General features: G+C 39.5%; 1 protein-coding gene across 2 annotated transcripts in view; it reads left to right on the top strand.

Moving 5' to 3' along the window:
• The window catches only part of GUCY2C (guanylate cyclase 2C), a 118,858-nt gene that overhangs the window by 43,713 nt on the left and 50,877 nt on the right, over positions 1–24,268 (top strand). For both annotated transcript variants that reach the window (XM_036760341.1, XM_036760342.1), the window contains 7 exons: positions 4,354–4,450; positions 7,712–7,820; positions 8,852–8,978; positions 12,898–12,983; positions 14,882–14,993; positions 17,200–17,281; positions 22,884–22,989. In XM_036760341.1, the coding sequence (XP_036616236.1) occupies positions 4,354–4,450; positions 7,712–7,820; positions 8,852–8,978; positions 12,898–12,983; positions 14,882–14,993; positions 17,200–17,281; positions 22,884–22,989 (719 nt within the window). The remainder of the gene's footprint in view (positions 1–4,353; positions 4,451–7,711; positions 7,821–8,851; positions 8,979–12,897; positions 12,984–14,881; positions 14,994–17,199; positions 17,282–22,883; positions 22,990–24,268) is intronic.

The following is a 24,268-nucleotide window of genomic DNA, read 5'->3' on the forward strand; positions in this document are numbered from 1 at the left end:
ATATATATACGAATATTCCCTTCAGCTACCCTAATACTGAGGTCTCATCAATTATACCTATCATTCCATGTAGGAATGTAAACAAAACAGTTCAACTTTAGTAAGTCCCTTGTGATTTCTCTTTCTTGTTTACCTTCTCATGCTTCTCTTGATTCTTGTGTTTGAAAGTCATATTTTCTATTCAGTTCTGGTCTTCTCACTGAGAAAGATTGAAAGTTCTCTATTTTATTGAAAATCCATATTTTGCCTTGGAGCATTATACTCAGTTTTGCTGGGTAAGTGATTCTTGGTTTTAATCCTAGCTCCATTGACCTCCGGAATATCATATTCCAAGCCCTTCGATCCCTTAATGTAGGAGCTGCTAGATCTTGGGTTATGCTGATTATGTTTCCACAATACTCAAATTGATTCTTTCTGGCTGCTTTCAATATTTCTGGGAGCTCTGGAATTTGGTGACAATATTCCTAGGAACTTTCTTTTTGGGATCTTTTTCAGGAGGCAGTTGGTGGATTCTTTCAATTTCTATTTTACCCTCTGGCTCTAGAATATCAGAGAAGTTCTCCTTGATAATTTCTTGAAAGATAACATCTAAGCTCTTTTTTTGGTCATGGCTTTCAGGTAGTCCAATAATTTTTAAATTCTCTCTCCTGGATCTACTTTATAGGTCATGGTTTTTCCAATGAGATATTTCACATTGTCTTTCACTTTTTCATTCCTTTGGTTCTGTTTTATAATATCTTGATTTCTCATAAAGTCACTAGCTTCCACTTGCTCCAATCTAATTCTTAAGGTAGTGTTTTCTTCAGTGGTCTTTTGGACCTCCTTTTCCATTTGGCTAATTTTGCCTTTCAAGGTATTCTTCTCCTCATTGGCTTTTTGGAGCTCTTTTACCATTTGAGTTAGTCTATTTTTTAAGGTGTTATTTTCTTCAGCATTTTTTTGGGTCTCCTTTAGCAAGTCATTGACTTGTTTTTCATGGTTTTCTTGCATCACTCTCATTTCTCTTCCCAATTTTTCCTCTACTTCTCTAACTTGCTTTTCCAAATCCTTTTTGAGCTCTTCCATGGCCTGAGACCAGTTCATGTTTTCCTTTGAGGCTTTTGATGTAGGCTCTTTGACTTTGTTGATGTCTTCTGGCTGTATGTTTTGGTCTTCTTTGTCACCAGAGAAAGATTCCAAAGTCTGAGTCTGAATCTGATAGCATTTTTGCTGCCTGTTCATGTTCCCAGCCAACTACTTGGCCCTTGAGTTTTTTGTCAGGGTATGACTACTTGTAGAGTAGAGAGTACTTTGTCCCAATCTTGAGGGGCTGTGCTGTTGTTTTCAGAGCTATTTCTACACAGCAAGCTCTGCCACACCAGTGCTCCTCCTCCCCCAAGAACCACCAACCTGGACTGCGATTCAGATCTAAGATGGCTCTGCACTCCTGCTCTGATCCACCACTTAATTCCTCCCACCAGGTGGGCCTGGGGCTGGAAGCAACTGGAGCTGTAGTTCTGTAAGCAGCCTCAGAGCTGCACCACCTCTGCTGCCCCCCGGGTGGTGGCCGAACCGAGAACTCCTTTCACTCTGTCTCCTGCAGTTTCTCCCACTAACCTTCTGTGTTATCTTTGGTGTTTGTGGGTTGAGAAGTCTGGTAACTGCCACAGCTCACTAATTCATGGAACTAGGGCCTGTTCTGCCCCACTCCTGATCTGGTTGGTCTGGGCATGGCCCATGCTGGGCTCTGCTCCACTCCTCTCTGAGCTCCGTGAGGTAGACCTTACCCAGTGACCATCCAGGCTGTCCTGGTCTGGAGCCCTGCTTCCCTCTGCTATTCTGTGGGTTCTACAGCTCTAGAATTTGTTCAGAGTCATTTTTTATCAGTGTTTGGAGGGTCCTGGGGGAGGGCTTTAGGCAAGTCCCTGCTTTCCACCTGCCATCTTAGCTCCGCCCCTCCCCAACTTGTAAGTTTTCAGTTTTTCCAAGGTGGTGTGGTCTAAGGAGAGGAGCTTATTACTCTCCTGGCCTGTGCTCTGGTCTGTGAGAGACCACAAGCACTCTTTTCTTCACTGGAACTGTGAGGAGGCCACCTCCTTCCATGTGGCTATGAGCTCTGCTAAGCTAGTGCTCCTCCTCACCCTGGGACTGCCACCCAGGACCTGGATCTGAGTATGGTCAAAGCAGCAGGGTCCTGCCTCAGGACTAGCAAAAAGACTCCTGAAATCTCCTTCTGACCAGTTGTTCAAGTCCCTTACCTTCTGTAGACTCCTGAAGCAGATGCTGCTGCTGCTGCTGCTGCTGCCACCACTACTCATTCAGTCAGTCCCAAGGACTGTTCCTGGTTTGCTGGTGCTAGGGCTGTACTGGGGTGGCTTGCACTAGACTGCTCTCCACTCTTACCAGGTGCAATGGACCTTTCCTGCTGACCTTCTAAGTTTCATGTCTGTGGACTGAGAGATCTGGAAACTGCCATTGCTGTGAGTGATTCAGTCGCTCTGAGGCCTATTCCAGCTTTGCTGGGGCCGGGTCTGTGCTGGAGTAGCCTGTGCTGAACTACATTCCTCTATCAGCCTTGTTCAACAGACCTTTCCTGCTGACCTTCCAAGTTGTCTTTGGCTGGAAATTTGTTTCGCTCCATCTTTTTGTGGGTTCTGCTGCTCTAGAATTTGTTTAGAGTCATTTTCAAAAGGTATTTGGAGGGGTTTGGGGGAGAGCTTATGTGAATCCTTGCCTTTACTCTGCCACCTTGGCTTCACCTCTCCCTATTTTGTTTTTTAAGGTGTTATTTTTTCAGTTGGTTTTTTTTTGTCCCTTCTTTACCAAGCTGTTGATTTTTTTCTCATGATTTCCTTGCATCACTTTCATTTCTTTCCTCAATTTTTCTTCTACCTCTCTTATCTGATTTTAAAAATCCTTTTTGAGCTATTCTAGGAATTATTTTTTGGACTTGAGACCTATTCAAATTTTTCTTTGAGGTTTTGGTTGTAGCAGTTTTGACTTTGTTGAGTTCTTCTGAGTTTCTCTTTTGATCTTTCATGCCACCACAGTAACTTTCTATGGTCAGGTTCTTTTTCTTTTTCGGATCATTTTCTGCCCTATTTCTTAACTTTTAACTTTATATTAAATTTGGGCTCTGCTCCTGGAGTGGAGGAGGCACTGTCCAAAGCTTCAGGTTTTTTGTGCAGCTGTTTTCAGAACTAGTTTTGGGTGTCTGTGAGTTTTCGGTTCTTCCAAAGTGGTACGATCTAAGGAAAGGCGTATTTACTACTCTCTTGGCCTGTGCTTGGTCTGTGAGCAACCTCATGCACTCTTTTCTACCCTGGAACTGTGATCAGGGTCTCCACTCCCCTGGGACAGCAAGCTCCGGTGTGCTAGTGACCCTCCTCACCCTGGGACTGAGACCCAGATCTTTGCATAGGCAATGAGTTCTGCACCTAGTGCCAGCAAAAAGACCCCTCCAATCTTCTTCTGACCATTGTCCAACCCTTTTACTGTCTGTGGCCTGAGAACTCTGGAAACCACTACTGCTGTTTCAGCGGCCCCCAAGGCCTGCCACTGGCTTGGAAAGGCAAAACCTGCTACTGACTTTCCTTCACCTTTTCCAGTCTTTTTACAACTTGCTCCCCAACACATAGTCTTTGATTCAGTGACCCTGGTCTCATGGTTCTTCCACAAACAAGATACCCCACCTCTTACCTCTAGGCATTTTCTCTGACTCTCCCCCATGCATAGAACACTCCTCCTCTGCTCCAACTACTAACCTCCCTGGCTTCCTGAGTCCCAACTAAAATCCCATCTTCACAGGAAGTCTTCTCCAACCCCTTTTAATTCTAGTGACTTCTCTCTATTAATTCTTTTGTGTTTATCCTGTGTGTAGTTTGCTATGGAGTTTATAATCTGTAATGCTATATAGTTTAAAATCTGCAAACAAATATATATAATACATATATATATTATATATATATATTTGTTTGCATGTTGTCTCTCTCCCATTAGACTTTAAACTCCTTGAGGGCAGGGACTGTCTTTTGCCTCTTTTTGTATCCCTAGGACATAGAACAAATGCTTGGCACATAGTAGGAGCTTAGTAAGTGTTTGTTGATCATACTCACATACACATATATACATATATGTATGTAGGTATGTATGTTTATACACATACACATGAAAATAGCTGCCTTAGGAGGTGCTGAGTTTCCCTGCTCTGGAGGTTTTCATACAGAGGCTGGATCTCCATTGCTTGTGTTATTGTAGAGAGAGAATGTCTGTTTGGGTGTGAATTAGACTAGATGGCCTCTGAGGTCTCTTCCTCCTCTGAGTTTCTGTGTTTCTCTTTATGTGTGGCCTTGTCTCTTTTCCTTCCCTTCACAGTGATTGTCATGTGTGGCACACCAGAGTCCGTTGATGCCGTCAAGGGTAATTACAAGTCAGATGAAGACATCGTCATCATTCTGGTGGATCTTTTCAAGTGAGTATTGCTCCAAGCACTCTCCTCCTCTTGAGACTGTGATCAAGGACAATGGTACAGTGAGTAGAACACTGGGGAGAGACTCAGAAGTCGTAGGTTCAAATCCCACTATTACCTGAAGCTTATTACCTTAAGGAAGCCTCTCCATTGACCTCAGTTTTCTCTTGAGGATTGGACTAAAGAACCTCTGAGGCCCTTGTGACTCTCAAGCTATGATCTTATGAATACCCTTCCCTATAAAACACAGTTTCCTGCCACATTTTCCATGGCATCTGTGGACAATGTACTGAAGATATATACTGTTTTGGAACTATAGCTTCATTTCTTCTTTAAATTCCATTGAATTAAGAATCACAGACTTTTTGGACTGGGATGGACATTAGAAATGATTTAGCCTAATTTCCTTATTTTGCAAATGAGGACACTGAGGCCCAGACAGTGATTTTCGATAAACATTCATTGAATGGCTAAAATTCATAAGGCATTATATTAAGACTGAGGGAGATACAGAAATATATGACATGATTTCTAACCTCAAGGAGATTACAGTGCATTAAAGGGAGAAAAGACAGACATAGCAAAAGCTGATAAAAAGTGGAATATAATGAATGGGGGGGTTCAAAACGAGAAAATATATTGAAAGTGCTTTTTAAACTGCCAATAGCACAAATGAAGCTGTTATAGTTATTTTTACTGCTTTACTACTAATAAGACAAAGCTCTGTGAAAATTCGGAAGATGGAGAGATGACTCCTAACTGGAGGAATCATAGAAGTTGAATGACTGACAGGAATGGGTAGTATTTCAACAGGAAGAGCTCAATGAAAGGGCATTTCAGGCATTAGGACTGACGTGAGCAAAAGCATGGAGATAGGAGAGAATGGTAAGGATGGGAGAATGATGAGTACTTCAACTTGGCCATAGTATAGAGTGAGTGAAGAAAAGTAGCAAAAGATAAAGCTGGAAAGATGTGATGCAACCTAATTATCAAGGATCTTGAATGCCAGACTAAGTCAAACGACATGATGGAGACCCATGGGAAATTTTGAATGGATGAATAATGTCGTGAGAACTGTGCATTCGGAGGATTCACTGAGATTAAAAAGGACACTGGCCTGGAGGTTAATGCAATAGCTTAGGCAGAAGTGATTCAGGCAGTGAGAGTGGAAAGAAAGGAATATGAAAGACATTTTAGAGGTAGAATAGCTAGGGAGAGAGATGGGGAAGAATCATAGATGACTCCCAGGTTTAAAGTCTAGATGAGTTGGAGGATGGTGGAATCATGAGCAGAAAATAGGGAAGGTGGGAGGAAGAAGAAAAGCAAGTTTGGCAGGTGGAGGGAAGATAATGAGCTTAATTTTGTGCGTGTTGAATTTGAGGTGATGCCCTGGGGGCAGCTGGAAATTCCCCATTTGATTCTACTCAGTATTACTGCTAGCAGTGAACAGACTAGAATTCATTATAAGACGAAATAAAATAGGAATTTGAAAGCTCCATTACCCTGCACTCTCACTCGATGGCTTAGCCAAGTCTAGCAGGGATGATGAATCAACTGATTACTGATTCTATACACCCAAGAATGTAATCAGCCTTTCCATTATGAACAGCCTTTGCTCTCAGTTTACTTTCGTTAGGCCTGTTTTGATAAGAGGCGAGTTCTAGATAAAACGACCTGACTTGTGTAATTGATCTTTGCCCTTAGGGAAATATAAACTATAAAATATGTAGAGGTTTTAAAAAAATTCTCTCCTTACCATGACCAAAGAAGGGGAATTCTGGATAAGGAATTTCTCCTTCTTTTACCTCTCTCCTTCCTTATAACTACTATAAATTAATTTAGAGTAGACAGTCTTAGAGAAAAGCCAATGGGGAACTCAGTAAGTGGTGGCTCTCTAGCCATGTGCTTCAGTTTGAGTCACATGGTTATTTCCTTGTCTCAAGGGATGATTAATTATTGCTTATCTAAGTTCAAATTTTAAAAGTTCAAACCAAAGCCTATTACTTTACTTACTATGTGCCATATTTTCCTAGCCTTATCATCCACACTGAATACATTAAGTGGTCATGTTTTCACTGCAGGCAGAAAAGCATGCTTTTCTGTTTAAGAAATGTTAAATGCCCAGAAAGAACCAGCCCAGCCACAAGGGTTGGAATGCTTCAATAGTCTTAGCATATTGAGCCAAAGGAACACTTTGATTTTCCTTCCATTGGATCATAGATCAAAGGATCTTTTGGGATCCTTCAGGTTCCAAATCAGTTGGACTTTACAATGAAATATGGGAAGAAACGTTGAGCTTTTCTGTCAGATTCAAAAAAAGTGCTTTAGCATTCAAGCAGCATAGTAATTAAGAGGCAGCTAGGTGGCATAGTGGATAGAGTGAGGGGCCTGGAGTCAGGAAAAGCGGAAATCAAATTCAGTTTCCCTTACTAGCTTTGTGACCTTGGGCAAGTCATTTAGCCTCAATTTTCATCAGTTTTCACATCCATAAAATGGGGATAAAATAACAGCACCTGCTTTGCAGGGCTGTTTTGAGGATAAATGGAGATGTTATTTATAAAGTATCTTGCAAATCTTGAAGCACTCTGTAAATGCTAACAATTACTAGCTAGAAAACTTGGATCCCCTGCATATTTGCAGGGACAACATCAGAAAAGTTCATCAGCTTGCTTTTGCTTCCCCTTCCTCATCTGTTAAATAGTCTTGAATGCCCGATCTTGATTTCCACTCATAGATACCAATGACTGTAAAAGTTGTGAGCTCTTAAAAAGGATATTGCTAAACATACCAGTGTAATTTAGCCTCAAAAGTACCAGTTTGCATACCAAAAGTCTAAAGAAAATGAAGCAGCAGAAATACAACATTTTGTGAGTCTCCTTCATGTTCCTTTTGGCTTATTGGCTAGGAGAAGCTTGCCATTTTCACAGCCAACTGACAGAGAGGAGTAAGAAAAAGTGAACATATGTCAGTCAGTCAACATGCTTTTCTGAAGCTCCCTCTGTGCTAACCACTGCATTTATAAAGTAAAACAAGACAGTCCCTGCTCTCAAAGAGATCACCGTCTAGTGGAGGTGAGGGTAGTGGGAAGGTATTAAGAACAGTGGAGTCATAGAAAATTTTGTGACCCAAATTCAATTTTTGAGGTGAAAAAATACGAGGAAACTATTTTTGAGGCTGATTTAAATCTCTTTTAAGTTGTAAGAAAGTTGCATCTTTGTTTTGGGGTATCTATTTTCAAAAGGGAACCTATGCTTTTTATTTCAGTAACCAGTACTTTGAGAACACCACGTCACCTCCTTACATGAAAAACGTCCTCGTGATGACGTTGATGCCTGCGAATTTCAGCTTATCTAACTTACTAAACATCTCATTGGTAACCCACATTTGGTGTAATTTTCTTTGTTCTGGACAATGGGGCCCTGTACTCTAGACCTGACAACAATTTCTGCTCCTCTCACAGACTGTCACCATCATTAAGGTCACACAATCCCGTGCTAAGGTTTAGGCTTGAACCATTCTATTGTCATGAAAGCTTCTCATGAGAGAAGCATCTGTCACACTTAAGTAGAAAGATGAACATGGGAGCTCTTAGGAATCCCCTATTTTTGCCTCTCTGGTGCATATTGATATGTAATAACATTTGATGAGGGATGAGAAGCTTCTCCTCATTCTACCTCCCTTCCCCTCCCTGCTAAGTATCTCCTAGGCAAGCCTATCACCATTGGAGATTCATTTTTGGATTAAGATATTGTCCTTTTTAAAAATTAAAATCCCATTTGGAAGGATGGGTAGCATGACAATCAATCATGATTTTAATGTGAAAATGTTTATTCAAACCTTTTTAAGTCTAGTCTTGGGAAGGCTAAATTCAGATAGGTGAAGACTGACGTAGGGGACCTTGGATATCTAGAAGGCATTTGGAGGGTCCCAGCAACTCGGAGGGTCAGGGTCCAGGTCGAGGTGAGGCACACAAAGAAGTGGTATTATGTAGTTTGACCAAGAGCTATTACCACTCATGCTGTAGTCTGAGACCCTTCTATACAACTCTGCTAATGCCCTGTCTTAGGCATTGCCCTATCTTTGGGAAGTCAGGAGACACCTGGTTTCAAATATGACCCTTATTAGCTGGGCAACTGTGGGCATTTAAGCTTCCTAAGCTCTAGTTTCCTTGTTCATAAAATAGGGAGAATACTATTTGTAGCATCTACTTCACAGTGCTATTTGTGAGGACCAAATGAAATAATGCATAAACGTCAGCTATTTCCACCACCACCCCCAACATTAGTCTTAGAGTTCTCTTGTGCTGAACTCAACTATATAGCCTTGTTATATGAGCTTAAAACTAGAATATTTGTCTGGACTCGAATATTCTGTGGGGTGTTCCCCACAATCCTTTCCTTTTAGGTGAAAGATGACTTTGTCCTTGCCCACATGGATGGAATCATGCTCTTTGGACACATGGTGAAGCAAGCACTTCAAGACAAGACGGGTGACCTTTTTTCTCATGCTTTCCGAAACCTCACTTTCCAAGGTACTTATGTATAAAATACATGTGTGTAAAATCAGCACCTTTTAAAGAAAGTTGAAGAAAGGTTTTTGACATCTGAACTGACATTAGGCAGCAATGGAAGGATTTGATGGGATGGTCACTCAAAACATTATCGTATATCTATTGTATGGAGATCCATAATTCAACTTTCAAAGAGGACTAGGTAGGATTTAGGTTGACAGAGGTTAAGGCTAAAAAGCTGGGGGATGTTTTTTCTTTTTTAAAAAGGAGAAAGCCCCACCCCAGGAATTCTAGAATTGTCTGATTTATTGAGACTAAGTATCCTAAAACTCCTCAGTTTCTACCCCCCACCAGTTTTAGTTAGCTAGCCAGAAAATATGAACTAGCTTCCTATTTATATTTCAAGACCTTAGAGATCTGTGAATTACATCTGTGTGGGTGCAGATCACAGTTATCCCTTCCACATCGTGCTTGTTAGTGGTATGGCACCCCCTTCCACCTCCAATCTGGAAAATATGCATAAAAATTTTTAGCCCTCCCTTTGTACCAGGGAAGAAGTCGGAATTCTTATGGTATTAAAAGATAAAATATGTTGATATTATACAATATTATACACACATTTTATACATTTCTGAATTTATAAACTTTTTCTGCATTGTCTGCAACTTCTGCAAAACTCCCCCCAAATTCCCATTTAGTTTATGCTAACCCGTGGAATATCAAAACCATGATGGGGAAAGTTGTGCTGTGGAAGGGATAACTGTATAATCTATCGGCACTTTTGGTTGTCTCATTAGTTGTTGTGGACAAAAATCTATCACCCAGGTACTAGCCTTGGAAATGTGGTGAGTCTTCCTAAACTTAGCCAGGTTGAATCTCAGACCACACACACACACACACACACATACACACACACACACACACACACAGATTCATTTATAGGGGCTTGTACTTGAAGCCTCTCTACCTTGGGAGAGCTTGTCAGAGTTTTCATTCCACTAGGAAAATCTTCAAACACCTTGTTTCACATTCATCCCATCAGAGTAATCCATTGTTAGAGCTTGATCTTCTAGACCAGAGGTTCCCAAACTTATTTGGCCTACTGCCCCCTTTTAAAAAAAATTACTCAGTGTCCCCTTGGAAATCTACTTTCTTTAACCCTCTAATGGTTTTTTAAAAGTTTGCATCATTTCAAAAAATAAATTTAAAAAAATGACACATCTTAAATTTAATAATTTATTGTGAATTTGTGGGGTTTTTCTGCATTGGAATTTTGAGAATTCAATATTGTGTCATGTAACTGTATAGTATCATATTATAAAAAGTTATTGCATGAACATATTCCTGCTGATGCATGATGGATTTCCTGACAATGTGAGACACGCTTGTCTGCCAACACTTGTTTGTTAAGACCTGTCAGCAGACTTGACCAGTGATTGGTTATAACTTGCATTTTGTGTATTTATTTGGAAAACAATGTAATCACTATGACTTTAACTCTGCTATACAATAGATAAGACATGTACGAATGGTTTTTAAAATTTTTCTTTTCTTCCCTTTTTTCCTTATGCTTCTACCATCCCCTTATTTTTATTTAACACCCCCCAATTGCACCTGAGGCTACTACAGCCTCCCTGGATCACCCAATTCCCCCCCAGGGGATGGTATTGCCCACTTTGTCTAGACCAGTGACATTTACCAAGTGTATTTGTTGCCTCTTCTATAGCAACACTGCAGACCTGCCTTCTACATCACAGGCCCTCTAAAACATTAACTATTGCTATTCCACCATCCCATCTCAGTCTCCTTCACCCCAGAATCCTCAATCTTTCCCATATCTTAGTTTCTTGCTATGGATATTACAACAGATAAAGCTGCCTAAAATTCTGTTACATGAAGCACTACATACTCCATTCATCCTGTATATATTTTGAGTGTGAGATAATATACACTTGGGATAATTTCTTTTTCATAAAAGAAATAATCTTGTGGACTGCCAAAGGTACAAATTAAAAACCCAGACTGAAACAAAAAGCTACTCTCCAGGCTCCCCATGCTGCTTCCATGAGATGTTCTCTAGAAACTCTCTTACCACACAAAAGCAGAATGGTGCAGTAGAAGGAGCCAGAGTTTTGAAGTTGAAGACCTCAGTTCAAAACTGGCTCTGCCACTTCCATCCTATGTGACTATCGACAAGCAGCTTGACATCTCTGGGCCTCTGTTCCTTATCTATAACACAAGGAAAAATCTGAAAATCTCTAAGGCCCTTCCCAGCTCTAAATTTATGATTCCTTCACTAATTTCCCCTGCATTGAGTTCTTAAGGAATCTCCAATCTGGCACATTGGGAAGGGAAAGGAATAAGCATTTCTATTCCAGTAACCTATTATATGCCAAGTACCATGCTAAACCCTTTGACAAATATTCTCTTATTTGATTATTTGAAAGAGCAATTCATAGTCAGAAGACCTGAGTTCACATTCCACTTCTACCATACTTCTAGTTGTTTGACCTTCTTTTCCTCATCTGTAAAATGTAAGAAGTATTCTAGATGTCCCTGAAGGTTCCTTCGACCTCTAAATTTATAACACTACGATACTCTGTAGGAGAGGAAACATCCCCCTAATAAGATGAGTCTCTTCAACATTCTTAGAGATGACTATTAGTCATGAGCCACTGAAATCTCTTTTGTAACCTTTAGATGGCAGCATAGTTCCACACAATGTATGTGATGGAGTGAGGTAGGCAGAATGTATGGTGTAATGACTGGTAAAGAATGACCACAAGCTTTTTCTTCTGTATTCTGGGACATACGGGGCATGTATGCTAAAGTGATGGATTGAGGAGAGAAAGGGTTTTTTCATCCACTCTAACAATTATTTAAGAAGTCATCAATAGCTATGTCTGTTTAAGGCTGTTCCAATTCATTGCGGGCTAAAATAAGCTGAAAAAGACTATGATCCTGCTATTTCAGTCTATCAATGCAAATACAACTCAAACGACAGCTGGTGGAATCCATTGCTTAATGGTTGTCCTGCTACAAGTGGCAAATATGATCAACTTGACTTGAGTCTCTGACCCAATATACAATCTTAGAAAAGAACCATTGTTAATCATCACGAACTTACTTTTCTGTAAGTGTTCTTCAGAGAGTTCCTGGGAGAACCAATTCAGTAATCCTTAATTAGTTATTGAAAGGAAAAAGTACTTCATTCATTAATGAATTCATTCATTCGGTTGGTTTCATTGAAGCATAGCATCATCTATAGCCTGAAAATGTAAGAAATTTGGTAGTGCTATTTGCCTTCACATTATGGTGCAAGGTATTACAAGCTTGGGATAATTTCTTTTCCATAGAAGAAATGATCTTTTTTGTTAATTAATATTTTTTTAGTTTACAACACTCAGTTCCACAAGTTTTTGAGTTCCAAATTTTTCCCTCCCTTTCTCCCCCCTCCCCCCCCAAGATGGCATGTGATCTGATAAAGGTTCTACATATACCTTCACACTAAACTTATTTTCCCAATAATCAAATTGTAAAGAAGAATTATAACCAATGAAATGAACCATGAGAAATAACCATGAGAAAGATGAAACAAAAACAAAAATAAAATTTTAAAAAGCTAATAGTTTCAATCTGCATTCAGACTCCGTAATTAAAAGAAATAATCTTGTGGACCACCAAAGCCATAATTTAAAGCTCAGACTTTGAAACAAAAAGCCATTCTCCCCACACCTCCTCCCATGAGACTTTCTCTAGAACCTCTCTTGCCACATACAAGCAGAATGGTTCAGTGGAAGGAGCTGTGGCTTTGCAGTTTTGGCTCTGCCACTTGGAAGTTTTGAGATTTTGTCTCTGTCATCCTGTGTCAGCATCCTAACGTCTCAAGGCTTGAATCTGAATATTGACTACTAACCCTTACTGGTTTTTTTCCCTGCAGGAACTCTAGGTCCTGTGACTCTGGATGAATGGGGGGATGTTGACTATAATGTGACTCTTCTGTATACTTCAGCAGATACTAATGAGGTATGCTGGCCTCTAAAAACTGGATAGGGAGGGATGACTAGAATAGCAAGAATATGGTGGGAATGTGGGCTAGTGGATAGAGAGCTGGACTCAGAGGTAGCAAGAACTGGGTTTGAACCTCAGACTCTTGCTAGCTGGCTAACCATGGACAAGTTATTTAATATCTTTTAGTTTCACCTTCCTCATCTGTAAAAAGGATATAATAGTAGTGCCTACTTTCTTTGGTAGAGGGATTTTCCTCACTGAATCACTTTCTCCTCCCCAATAAATTAAATTATGCCTGAGGGCAAAAAATATGTTATATTAATCTTGCCCTTCTATAAATTTCAATACCACTGAACTGTTCCTATTCATTTGGCAGTTATTTTGTTACTTTATAGAGAGGGATTATATCTGAGGTTTCATTGATTATTAGGAACCCTTGTTTGAAGAAGCCCCTTCTACCAAAGCATATGGACACCTTCTATTAAATTTGTTGCTTTAGATAGCTGCCAAGAGAGTCGAGAAGTGCCCACTTGCATTGGTAGAAGGGACTCCTTCAAACAGGAGTTCCCAATAAGCAATGAAACACACCATGCCATCTCATTGTTACTTTATGTTGTTATTTATTCATTTCAATCTGTAAACTTCCTCTCCTTCTGTCTGCCCCCTCCCTTCTTGTCTCTTTCTCTTTTTCCTTCTTCTTCTTCCTTCCCTCCCTCCTTCCTTCTCTCTTTCCTTCCCTCCTTCCCTCCCTCCCTCCTTCCTTCCTACCTTTGTTCCTTTTTTCCTTCCTTCCTTCCCTTCTTTTTTCCTTCTTTCTTTCCTTCTTTTTTTCTTTCCTTCCTACCTTCCCATATGGGCATGAATGGATCAACATAAATGCACATATGAGGCATCAGGCTTGGGATACAGGTGTAATCTGAAGTCCTTGTCACAGAGGAAAGCTCTTGGGCCCAATACAGAACTGTGCCTGAGTTAACAACGTTGTAGGTTCTATAGTAATTTAATTCATTTGGATAGGCTACAGAATGGAGAGGCTCCCTATCAAATGCCTCACCATATGGCAAAGTGTCAAAAAGAGGTTCTAGTATAGTTGAAGGGAGAGGAAAGCAAATCGCAATGAAAGGTTTATTTTTTAATTGTTTTAAATCATGAACTTAAGTGAATATTTCAATAAACAAAGAATAGGAAAGAGTATTGTATGTGAAATTATAACCTTGTTACATGCATTTAAAAGGCAACGTATACCTTAAATAGAACACAACAGTGACAAAGCTGCTTGTCTGTGTCCCCTTCTGAACTTCCTTCTCTGTTGTTTAATTGATTTTCTTTATGTTTTCATCACTCTCAATACCTATCAACTCCCTGCCCACCCCAACCTCCCAAACTGTAACCAATAATTATAATCAAGAAAATAAATCTACATTTTGGCCTTATCTAAAACTACATGAGTCCTCAGCATCTTTAGTCCACTGACTCTCTCACTAGAGGTGGGAGATAGAAGTATAGTGCAGTCATCTCATATTGGTCAGAGAGTGTGAGTATTCATACCCTAGAGATCTGCAAATACTATACATCAGGGCTTGATTTATAGTCATTTTTGTTGTCTAGACTTAAAGTGATGGAGAAAATGCAGATTAAATTTAAAAGTATGTTCTGTGTATATTTTTTTGAGAGCCAGTTGTTAAACATTTACCAGCACACTCCTAGATACATACTTTAACTTTATCAGTCTTCCAGCATTGCTATTGGTCACTGCATTAATCAGAACTCCAAAATCTTCCCAAGCAGTTCTCCTTTACATGATTGTGGTAATCATGTAAATTGTTCCCCTGAATCTCTTGATTTCACTGTTTCATAAAGGTCTAACAAAGTGTATTTTTTTTTGCTGGCTTTCTTTTCATTTATGGCCACAGTACAAAGTTCTTTTGTCCTATGACACTCATCTAAATAAGACCATTTGGTATGAGAGCAGCCCTGATCTCATGTGGAAGAATCGTAAACTTCCCAGTGGTGAACCAGGAAAAGGTAAGTAAGCATTTTCACCTATTAAACTAGTTTCTGATAGCAATGAATAGATCCCATTGTTTAACATGGCCTGTGTTTCTAGGGTTTTAATCTTAAACATATTACCTTAAATATTAGATTTGCCAATATGCTATGTAGGTGAAATACAGCTGGAGACAAAATAACTTCTTTCCATTCCACTTTCAAACACCCTAACTAGAGCTTTGTCTGAAAATCTGCTTGGGGATGACATTGAACCAGTCCCAGAAAGCCTTTCTTAGTCTCTGATTCTCTGGTCTAGAGTTTTATCTAAAAGCCCATGAATTTAGGGGGAAGGGATACTAAGGAATTACTTATATTGGCATTGGGGGTTTCCAACCTGGTCAGATATGGGCTGATGGAGCCTGCCTTATTGTTAAAGTATAGAAGAAATTGAGATTAATTTTAGCATGGTTCCTATAGGATTAAACACCAACTAATGGGTGGCCCAACTACAAAACACTTTAGAAGGTTCTCAATGAATTAATTCTAGGAGAATATTCTCAGGCAAATATTGCCTGTGAATAAAATATTGACCTCTATTACCTCACTTGGGATTGGGATTATGCTGCTATTTGGGAATAAGACATACCTTTTTTATCTGTGATTTTGGAAATCTTAGACTCTCCCTACAGATCTCTTCAGGTTAGGCATTCCTACTTCCTTTTTCAACTTATTTGGCTGCCATGTTGAGTCATTGATTTATATTGAGCTAAAATCACCAGATCTTTTCCAGACTACCTTCTGTCTACCAAACCTTCCCTATCTTGTGAAGATGATCACTGGACCCAAATGCAGGACTTCAAATTTGTCCCCATTAAATTTCATCTTATTAGATTTGGCCCATCATTCTAGCCTACTCAGATATTATTGGATTCTGATTCTCTCATGCAGTCTGTTAGCTACCCCATCTAGTTTCATGCATGTCATCTGCAGTTTCAATAAGCATGTTATCAGTACCTTCAATTATGTTATTCGTGAAAAATATTAAGCAGCACAGGACCAAGGACAGATCCATGAAGCACTTCATTAGAGTCCATCTTGAATCATTCTATCAACCTAATAATAATAATCTTTGGGTATGGTCATTCAACCCATTCTGAATCTTTGTAACCATATTGTCATCTAGCCTAGCAGCCCAGAAAACCCAGCTCCTGAGTGCTCCCTGAACCAGATTAGAATGTAATTGGGAAATGTTTAACAAATACATAAAAATACAATACAACTTAGATAATGTTAATTTGAGGTTTTCTCAGTCAATATGCAGCTTGCAGGGATCTGTTTCAATTTGAGTCTAGCATCATTGATCTAACCCATCTATTTTCATTCTTTGTATAGCATGACTTCTAGTCCCCTCACCTGATTGCCTTCCTTTAGATATACTCTAGGTAGTCAATGTCTTTGAGAAAACACAGAAAAAAAAATTTTTTAAGTTGTCCAATACTTCTATTTACTTTTTAAAGGATCACTCCTATAGTTTTCCATCTTCCTCTTCTAGCATTGCCTAGACATAGTCACTTTCTATCTATTGGGACAATTAAGTGGCACAGTGGATGGAGTGCTGGGCCCGGTGTCAGGAAGAACCGAGGTCAAATTCAGCCTCAGACACTTACTAGCTGTGCAACCCCAGACAAGTCCTCTGTTTGCCTCAGTTTCCTCATCTGTAAAAGGAGGATAATAATCGGGTTGTTGTGAGGATGAAATGAGATAATCATTGTAAAATGTTGAACACAATGCCTGGCACAAAGTAAGAGCTCCATAAATGTTAGTTATTCTTATTTTTTGGTGCAGCATTTCTATCATCAAAATTATACGTATGCTGGAAAAATAATTTTAATGCCATATAGCTCTACATGCCCTGATTTAAAAAGATTCAACAAAATTTTTGATAAGAGAGAAGAGATATGTAGTACAGAGGTGGCAGCATCATCCTTCCCCCTTCTCTCCCCTACCTCTCCCACGTCCAATGAAGTAGTGTAATGATGCAGTTTCTTCTAAGGGTAGGGAAAAGACCATATGTAGAGGCCAAAGATGAGCCAATGTTCAGGAAAAAGTTTGGAGAAAAACCTAGACTCTTGCTTTCCCTCTAAGTAGCATTTGACAACTGTGATTTTAAAAATAAATGCTTTTAAAGGTTCCTTCTCAATGATTTTTAGTAATGTGTTATTCTTTGTCTTTTCTACCATAGACCCTGAAATCCTGTTGATTGCTCTCTTTGCACTTACAGGAGCCATTATACTGGTACTACTCATTGCTCTACTGGTGTTCAGGTACCACCTCTCTTGTCTGGGGCAGCACACAGACACACACACACACACACACACACACACAGACACACACACACACACACACCTGCACACACCTACGTATACCTCCTACTATTCAGAATTATCATAATCCATACTTCCACGCAAGGCAGCACGGTGACATGAGATGACATGAAGACACGAGTTCATAAAGTCTAGTAATTAGATCTAAACGTGGACAGGACCTCAGAGATAATCCAATTAATTAATTAATTACTCTAAATAATATTCTAAATTAATTAATCTGGATAATCTAAATCAATTAATTACTCTAAATAATTACTCTGAATAACAGAGGAGGAAACTGGGACCTGAAAAGGTCTAGCAAATTGTTCTAGGTCGCGTAGGTAGTAAATATTAGAGACAGGATTTGAACCGGGTCTTCTGAATATACCTTGATGCCTCCCAGATCTCATTTCTGATATTTTACTAGTTGTAGGACCTTGGATAAGACTCAGCCTCTCTGATTCTCAGGTTCCTTGTCTGTAAAATGAGGATAATATTATCTTTAGTACCAGCCTCTCAGTCCTTATGTGGTTCATGTGAGCTGATGTATGTAAACCTTTTTACAAACTTTATAGCACAATAGAAGTGGCAGTAGTATAGCTCCTTCTTATAATTATGCTTTATTATGTTCCTCATATAGACAACAAATTCCACAGACATCAACTAATCTGTTCCTTTATTCATTTTGTGGGGATATCTGGACCTACTTATGATTTTATCATAAGTTCAGGGAACCACCACTGTGGAAACTCCCTATACTGAAGCAGAATTTGTATGCCCAGAAACAGGCCCATCAGGCCTCCCCTTGGATTGGAATGAGGAAGGCATACTGTGCATGCTCTAAGGACAGAACCTCATTGGCCAGTGCCCTGTGACATCGATTTCTACATGTATCTATATATCTATAGCTATACTATATAGTATATTTGTATGTGTGTCTGTGTAGGTCCTTTTCTAGTTAGCAGAGATGTATAGAAGCTGGAAATGGGTTCCTACCAGCCAGCATGGAAATCCCCCAACATTCTTCAAATTGATTCTTCAGGAAATAACTCTCATATGGACTAATTTGGCCATACTAATTGACAAATTTGCTCTAGTCTGTGCAAATGCCTGAGGGCATGGACTAGACTGAAGCATACTAAATAGGGTGAGCTGGCCAGAAGCCCCAAGCAATGCTCCCCCATAAGCAGTTATGCCAGAAAGTAAAGATGTGGGCATAAACCTGGCATGGAGGCAAATACAGCCACCACCATCACTGCCATGGCGGCAATGTGGGGGCACCAAGACCATGGAGTAGTGTGCTTTAACTCTCCATCAGTCATACCTCACTCCCACTTAAGAATCAGCCCATTTCTGTGATTCCTTTTCAAATCATACATTTCTTGGATGATATCTTTTATTCTACTACTTGCATGCAAGCTACTCTCAGTAAAATGTTGCAGCCAATTTATGCCTTTGCATTCTCTTTGAGTTATCCACAATTTTGATTCTTCAAATACCGTGGTGTTCCATGACTCATAACCATATAGCAGGAGAGGATTTTTTTTTAACCAGACTTGTGATTTCTTTACCACAAGGAGGTAGGGGTGAGCAATTTCCTCCTACCAAAGCAGATGGGCACCTTCTCTGCAACTTAAAGATGCAAAGAATTGCCTGAGGCAGAGAGGTTATGGGACTCACTCAGGGCCACCTGGCAGTGGGTGTCAGAGGGAGGCCTGAAACCCAAGTCTTCCTGAGTCCAGGGGCAGCTCTTGATCCACCAGGTCATGCTACCTTTCTGGGTGGGTACTAATGTTTAAAGGCTACATTCTTGTGTCAGGATTAGCTTGAGATCTGTGCTGTTTCTCAGATGGAGTCCAGCTCTCTTTCTTTTTCCTACTCAATTCTGGAGCCATCACATTGTCTACTGCAGTACATATTTGTATAGTTGTGTGTGTGTTATATGTATATTTATGTATATATTTTATATAATATCTATGTGTGTATGTGTTGATATATGTATATATTGTGTATATATCTATATGTATATATTACATATCTATATGTATGTATATACACATATCTATATATATATCTATATATATACATATATATATCTATATATACACACAGATATATCTGTCTATCTATCTATAGATAGATAGATAGATAGATAGATAGACAGATAGAGTTAAATCTTCCACATTGTGCGGTTCTCTTGTGATCTGAAAAATCTATGTAAAATGTTTTGGCTCTCCCTTCATACCAGAGAAGAGATCTGAATTATTATGGTATTAAAAGATAAAATATGTTGATATTATACAATACTATACATATATTTTATGCATTTCTGAGTTTCTAAACTTTTTCTGTATCATCTGCTGGGCTTTGTGTGTCATCTGTAGCTTCTGCAAAATTACCCCCAAGATTCCCATCTAATTTCTTTTTTTAAAATATATGAACAATATTTATTATTTTAGCATAAACAATGTGATTGAATATACTTCAATATTTCATTTTGTTTTATTTTTACACTTAATAGTATTTTATTTTTTCTAATTATACGTAAAAATGGTTTTCAACATGTGCTTTTACAAGATTTTGAATTTCAAATTGTTTTCTCTCTCCCTTCCCTCCCCTCTCTACAAGATGACATGAAATCTTGTGTAGGCTATACATGTACAATCATATTAAACATATTTCTACTTTAGTCATGTTGTGAAAGAAGAATCAGAAAAAAGGGAAAAACCATGAGAAAGAAAAAAAGAGAGAAAATAATATGCTTCGATCTACATTCAGACTCCATAGTTCTTTCTCTGGATGTGGGCAGCATTTTCCATCATCTCATTTAATTTCTTATGCCAACCCGCAATATATCAAATTTGCAATGGGGAAAGGCATGATGTAGAAGGGATAACTGTATATGTATATATGTGTATATATGGTTTTAAAATTAATTCTGACTTAATAGAGAAATGACTTAAAGACTGGTTATCCATGTGTAGTCTATGCACGATTTTCTTTTAACCAGGATATTTAATAAACAAGAACACCCCTATTCTGGTATGGACCTAACTGAGGCCAGTCCTTTGGTAGCTTAGGTTTAATATTGAATGAAGATAAGACATACATAGATCATTCAACAGTTAACAAAAGGAGATTTACTTACCTGTCGCAGGAGGAGAGGCATTGAAGATGTCTCAGGTTGATTTAATTTGAAGAAGTTCCCTAGGCTGAGGTGTCCTCAGTGATTAGAGAGAACACCTGATGCTCCTTATGGCTGCTTCATGCTCAGAAACTAGGAAGCAATGATAACAAGCCGAGCCTTTGTTTTCCCCAGCCATCCAAATCTTGAGGAAGGACCCAATACCTTTTTAATAAAAACTGGCCTTACCTACACAGGGAGGAATTAGGATATTGCTCCTATCACAATCCCTTTCTGCAACCCTGCCTGGACTATAATTTGTTGTTCCGTCATTTCAGTCATAGTCAACTTTTTGTGACTCCATTTGGGGTTTTCTTGGCAAAGATATTGGAGTGGTTTGCCATTTCCTTCTCCAGCTCATTTTATAGATGAGGAAATGGAGAAAAACAGGGTTAAGTGACTTGCCCAGGGTCACACAGCTAGTGAGTGTCTGAGGCCAGATTTGAACTTGGGAAGATGAGTCTTCATGATTCCAGGTCTGGCGCTCTGTCCACTTCATCACCTAGTGGCCCAGACGTAGTCTGCTTTGTGTGTATTATAGATTCTTTAATCAGCCAAGGATCTCACCCTTCTAGTTTGTTATTTGGAGGTTTATACAGGGAACCCGACAATAACCTTCTCCCCAACATGATGGAGCATTGTGCTTAGCTATTCCACCAATGGACAAGGGGAAATACAGTGTTTGGGAGGGTCTTTATTTTTGGGTGGATCAAGAAGGAGAATTAGTGGCCTCCTGTAACTTCCCAAATTGAGAACTTTGGGGAAGGAAACTTATCTAGAATAAGGCTGTAAATATTTTTTCTTAACATGGTGGCCCAAATAAGGGAAACTAAGGTAAAAATAAATCTCGAAGAAGTAGATAGTTGTAGAGAGATAACAGAATTTGCTGACAGCCCTAAGTATCAGAAATGAAGATTATTGATGAACAAAAGAGCTCCCAGAGGGGAGGTTTACTCCCACTGGTTTCCATGGCAGTGTTCTATGACAATTCAACACTTTTTAAACTGTGGGCTGTGACCCCATATGGAGTGGTGTAAAATTTGGCAACAGTAAAAGATTTCTGAAAGCACAACAACCAAAAATGAATTAAAAATCAAATGCTTAATGAATCCAAGGTGTTTCTGGAAGCACGCGCTACTTCACTACAGCCTTGGTTCTGAACACACAGCATGCGCACTTTGCATTGCACATGCCCTCAGGCCATGCAATGACAACACCAACAAACACCAGCTAAATGTGAAAAGGGGTCACAAGTGGAAAAAGTTTAAGAAGCCCCGTTCTGTGTAAGAAAAGACACTAATGATTTGTGAGGCCCTGTTTTCCAACATGACAGTCATTCGGCATTCGTGGGATTAGAAGCTGGAATGTTCTTAGTCATGATTGGGGTGAGCAAGTGTGCATTCGCTGGGACCCCAAACACCTGGCTAAATATCCAACCATGTGCCATTTCAGAGATTCTCAGAATGTCAGAGCTGGAAGGGGTCTTATAGATTATCTAGCCCAACCCCTTCATTTTATAAATGAGGGAAGCTGATGCCCCATGTGTTTGTGACTTGTCTAAGTTCATGCTGTTTAATAGCAGAGCTCTGATTTGGGCCCAGATTTTCTGACTACAAGTCCAGTGCTCTTTCTACCATGTTAGGCTCCCTTATAGACAGTTAAGAGACCTTGGCCCTCCTGCTGAAAGAGCCCAGGCTTTCTGCATGGCAGTTGAGTGATCAGTGAGAAATCTCAGAGGCAGTCTAGTTCAGGTGTACGAAATAGTTGTAAGGGCAATACTGTTTTTGTATAAGTTACAGGTATCTACCCAAACTGGTTCATCTGTTCTTTGACAATTTTCAAATTAAAATTTATCTTTAAGGCTCTCATTTCTTGACCTTTCTCTTTTATTTTTCAATGTTGGCAGAGTGAAAAGTGCACTAGACCTGAGGGTCAGGAGATTTAGATTTTAGTCCCATCTTTTCTCTAGCTCACTATGTGAGTATGGGGAAAAAATAAACAAACCAAGTCGAAACAAAAATTTGTCCTTTCTAGGCTTCAGCTTCCTCATCTGTAAAGTGGGCAGGAGGTTGAGTAAGATGATGTCTATGGTTCATTACTACTCTACAGGTCTATGATTCTATCAAAAGGAGAAGAGGGGGCTCAGAGCCAGGGCTAACAAGGGGGCATTAAGGTTCAACAGAAAGCTTTACTGTAAGACCCTTATGCCACATTTTGGAGAACATAGAGGTAAACCATTTGTCCACCCTATTTCACCACACCAATTAATAAGGAATGCCTGGGAGAATTAATATGTTCCAAACTACTTTGAATACTATGAGGTTGTATGACATGGTTGCCGATAGCCAGCAACTGACCAGTTCTATTTATGTAAAGGACAAATAGAAAGAATAACGAACTTCGTCAGAAGAAGTGGTCCCATATTCCAACAGAAAAGATCTTGCTTCTGGAGACTAATGAGACCAGCCATGTGAGCCTAAAGGTAAGTCAAAACCCTTCCCAACTCTCTTTCTTTTTAAGAATATCAAGAATGGGTAAATTTTTGCATATAATCTCCTAAGACCATGGCCAATGCTAGACAAATGTGTTACCTTTCCTCTCCCTACCTTTCGACAGTAGAATTTTTTTTATATTCGCCCCCAATCCCCCAGGGTCTTGATTTCTGCTTTTCTGGATGGAAACTAATTTTGATAAACTCATTGGTGCTGGTGCTGTGTTAGTAGATGCTCATGGCTTAGTATGTTATGTTTCTCAGGTAACATATTTGCATTTTAATAATAACTTTCTGTAGATTCTGAGGTGAGAATTTCATTCAGGGGTGTGTTGGTAAATGTTTAACATCCAACTGTCAGAAAAAATGACTGTAGGACACACTTTCAGTTGAATCAGTTATCAGCATTTTTTCCATCACTTTCTTAAGACTAGAGTGACAATTGATAAAACAATAAATCAAGCACTTATTTGTAGCATTTGCCTATTTCCAAGGTGTAAATACTCACACTGAAAATTTGGCTCTCAGGAGCCAGTGTGAACTGGCTCTGGCCCATCCTTGGGTCATTCTTTATGGAAAATCAGTGCAGGACATTGATGCCACTCTGGGGCATTTGTTTCTCTTAAAAAACAAATCAACAAACCCTAAGGTCCCCCAAACCACCTTTTTGAGCAGGGCCTAACCAGCTCATCAATGACCATTGTTGCCTGATCAATACTCTCTGATAACCAAAAGACGTCACTACTCCATGATCAGTGTTGTCAGACTTCATTCTCCTCATGTTGCCCTCCAGATGCTCAGTCCAGATCCACCCAGGTGTGCTCTCCTCTCATCAATGTCTCTTATTTCAAAATGGTGTCTTTCCTTCTCCAACCACCACCAAAACTGGCTAATCTCAACTAGATATTAAGAGGAAAATGAGCTGATTAAACTAATTCCCACCAAAGTATAAATGAATGAGCCTGCTCCCTTAATATTCCCAGAGATGTTGGCATTTTTAGAGCAAGAACCAAAGTGAACATCTGACAGTAGAAATGCCCCATATAGAGTATAGTTTAAGTAGGATATAAGATAAATTTTAGGGGCAGCTAGGTGGTGAAGTGGATACAGAGCCATGCCTGGAGCCCAGAAGACTCTTCTTGAGTTCAAATCTGGCCTCAGACACTTACTAGCAGTATGAACCTGGGTAAGTTACTTAACCTGGTTTACTCAGTTTCCTCACCTATAAAATGAACTGGAGAAGGAAATGGCAAACCATTGCAGCATCTTT

This window comes from Trichosurus vulpecula, chromosome 5, assembly GCF_011100635.1.
Source record: "Trichosurus vulpecula isolate mTriVul1 chromosome 5, mTriVul1.pri, whole genome shotgun sequence".
Classification (NCBI taxonomy): Eukaryota; Metazoa; Chordata; class Mammalia; order Diprotodontia; family Phalangeridae; genus Trichosurus; species Trichosurus vulpecula.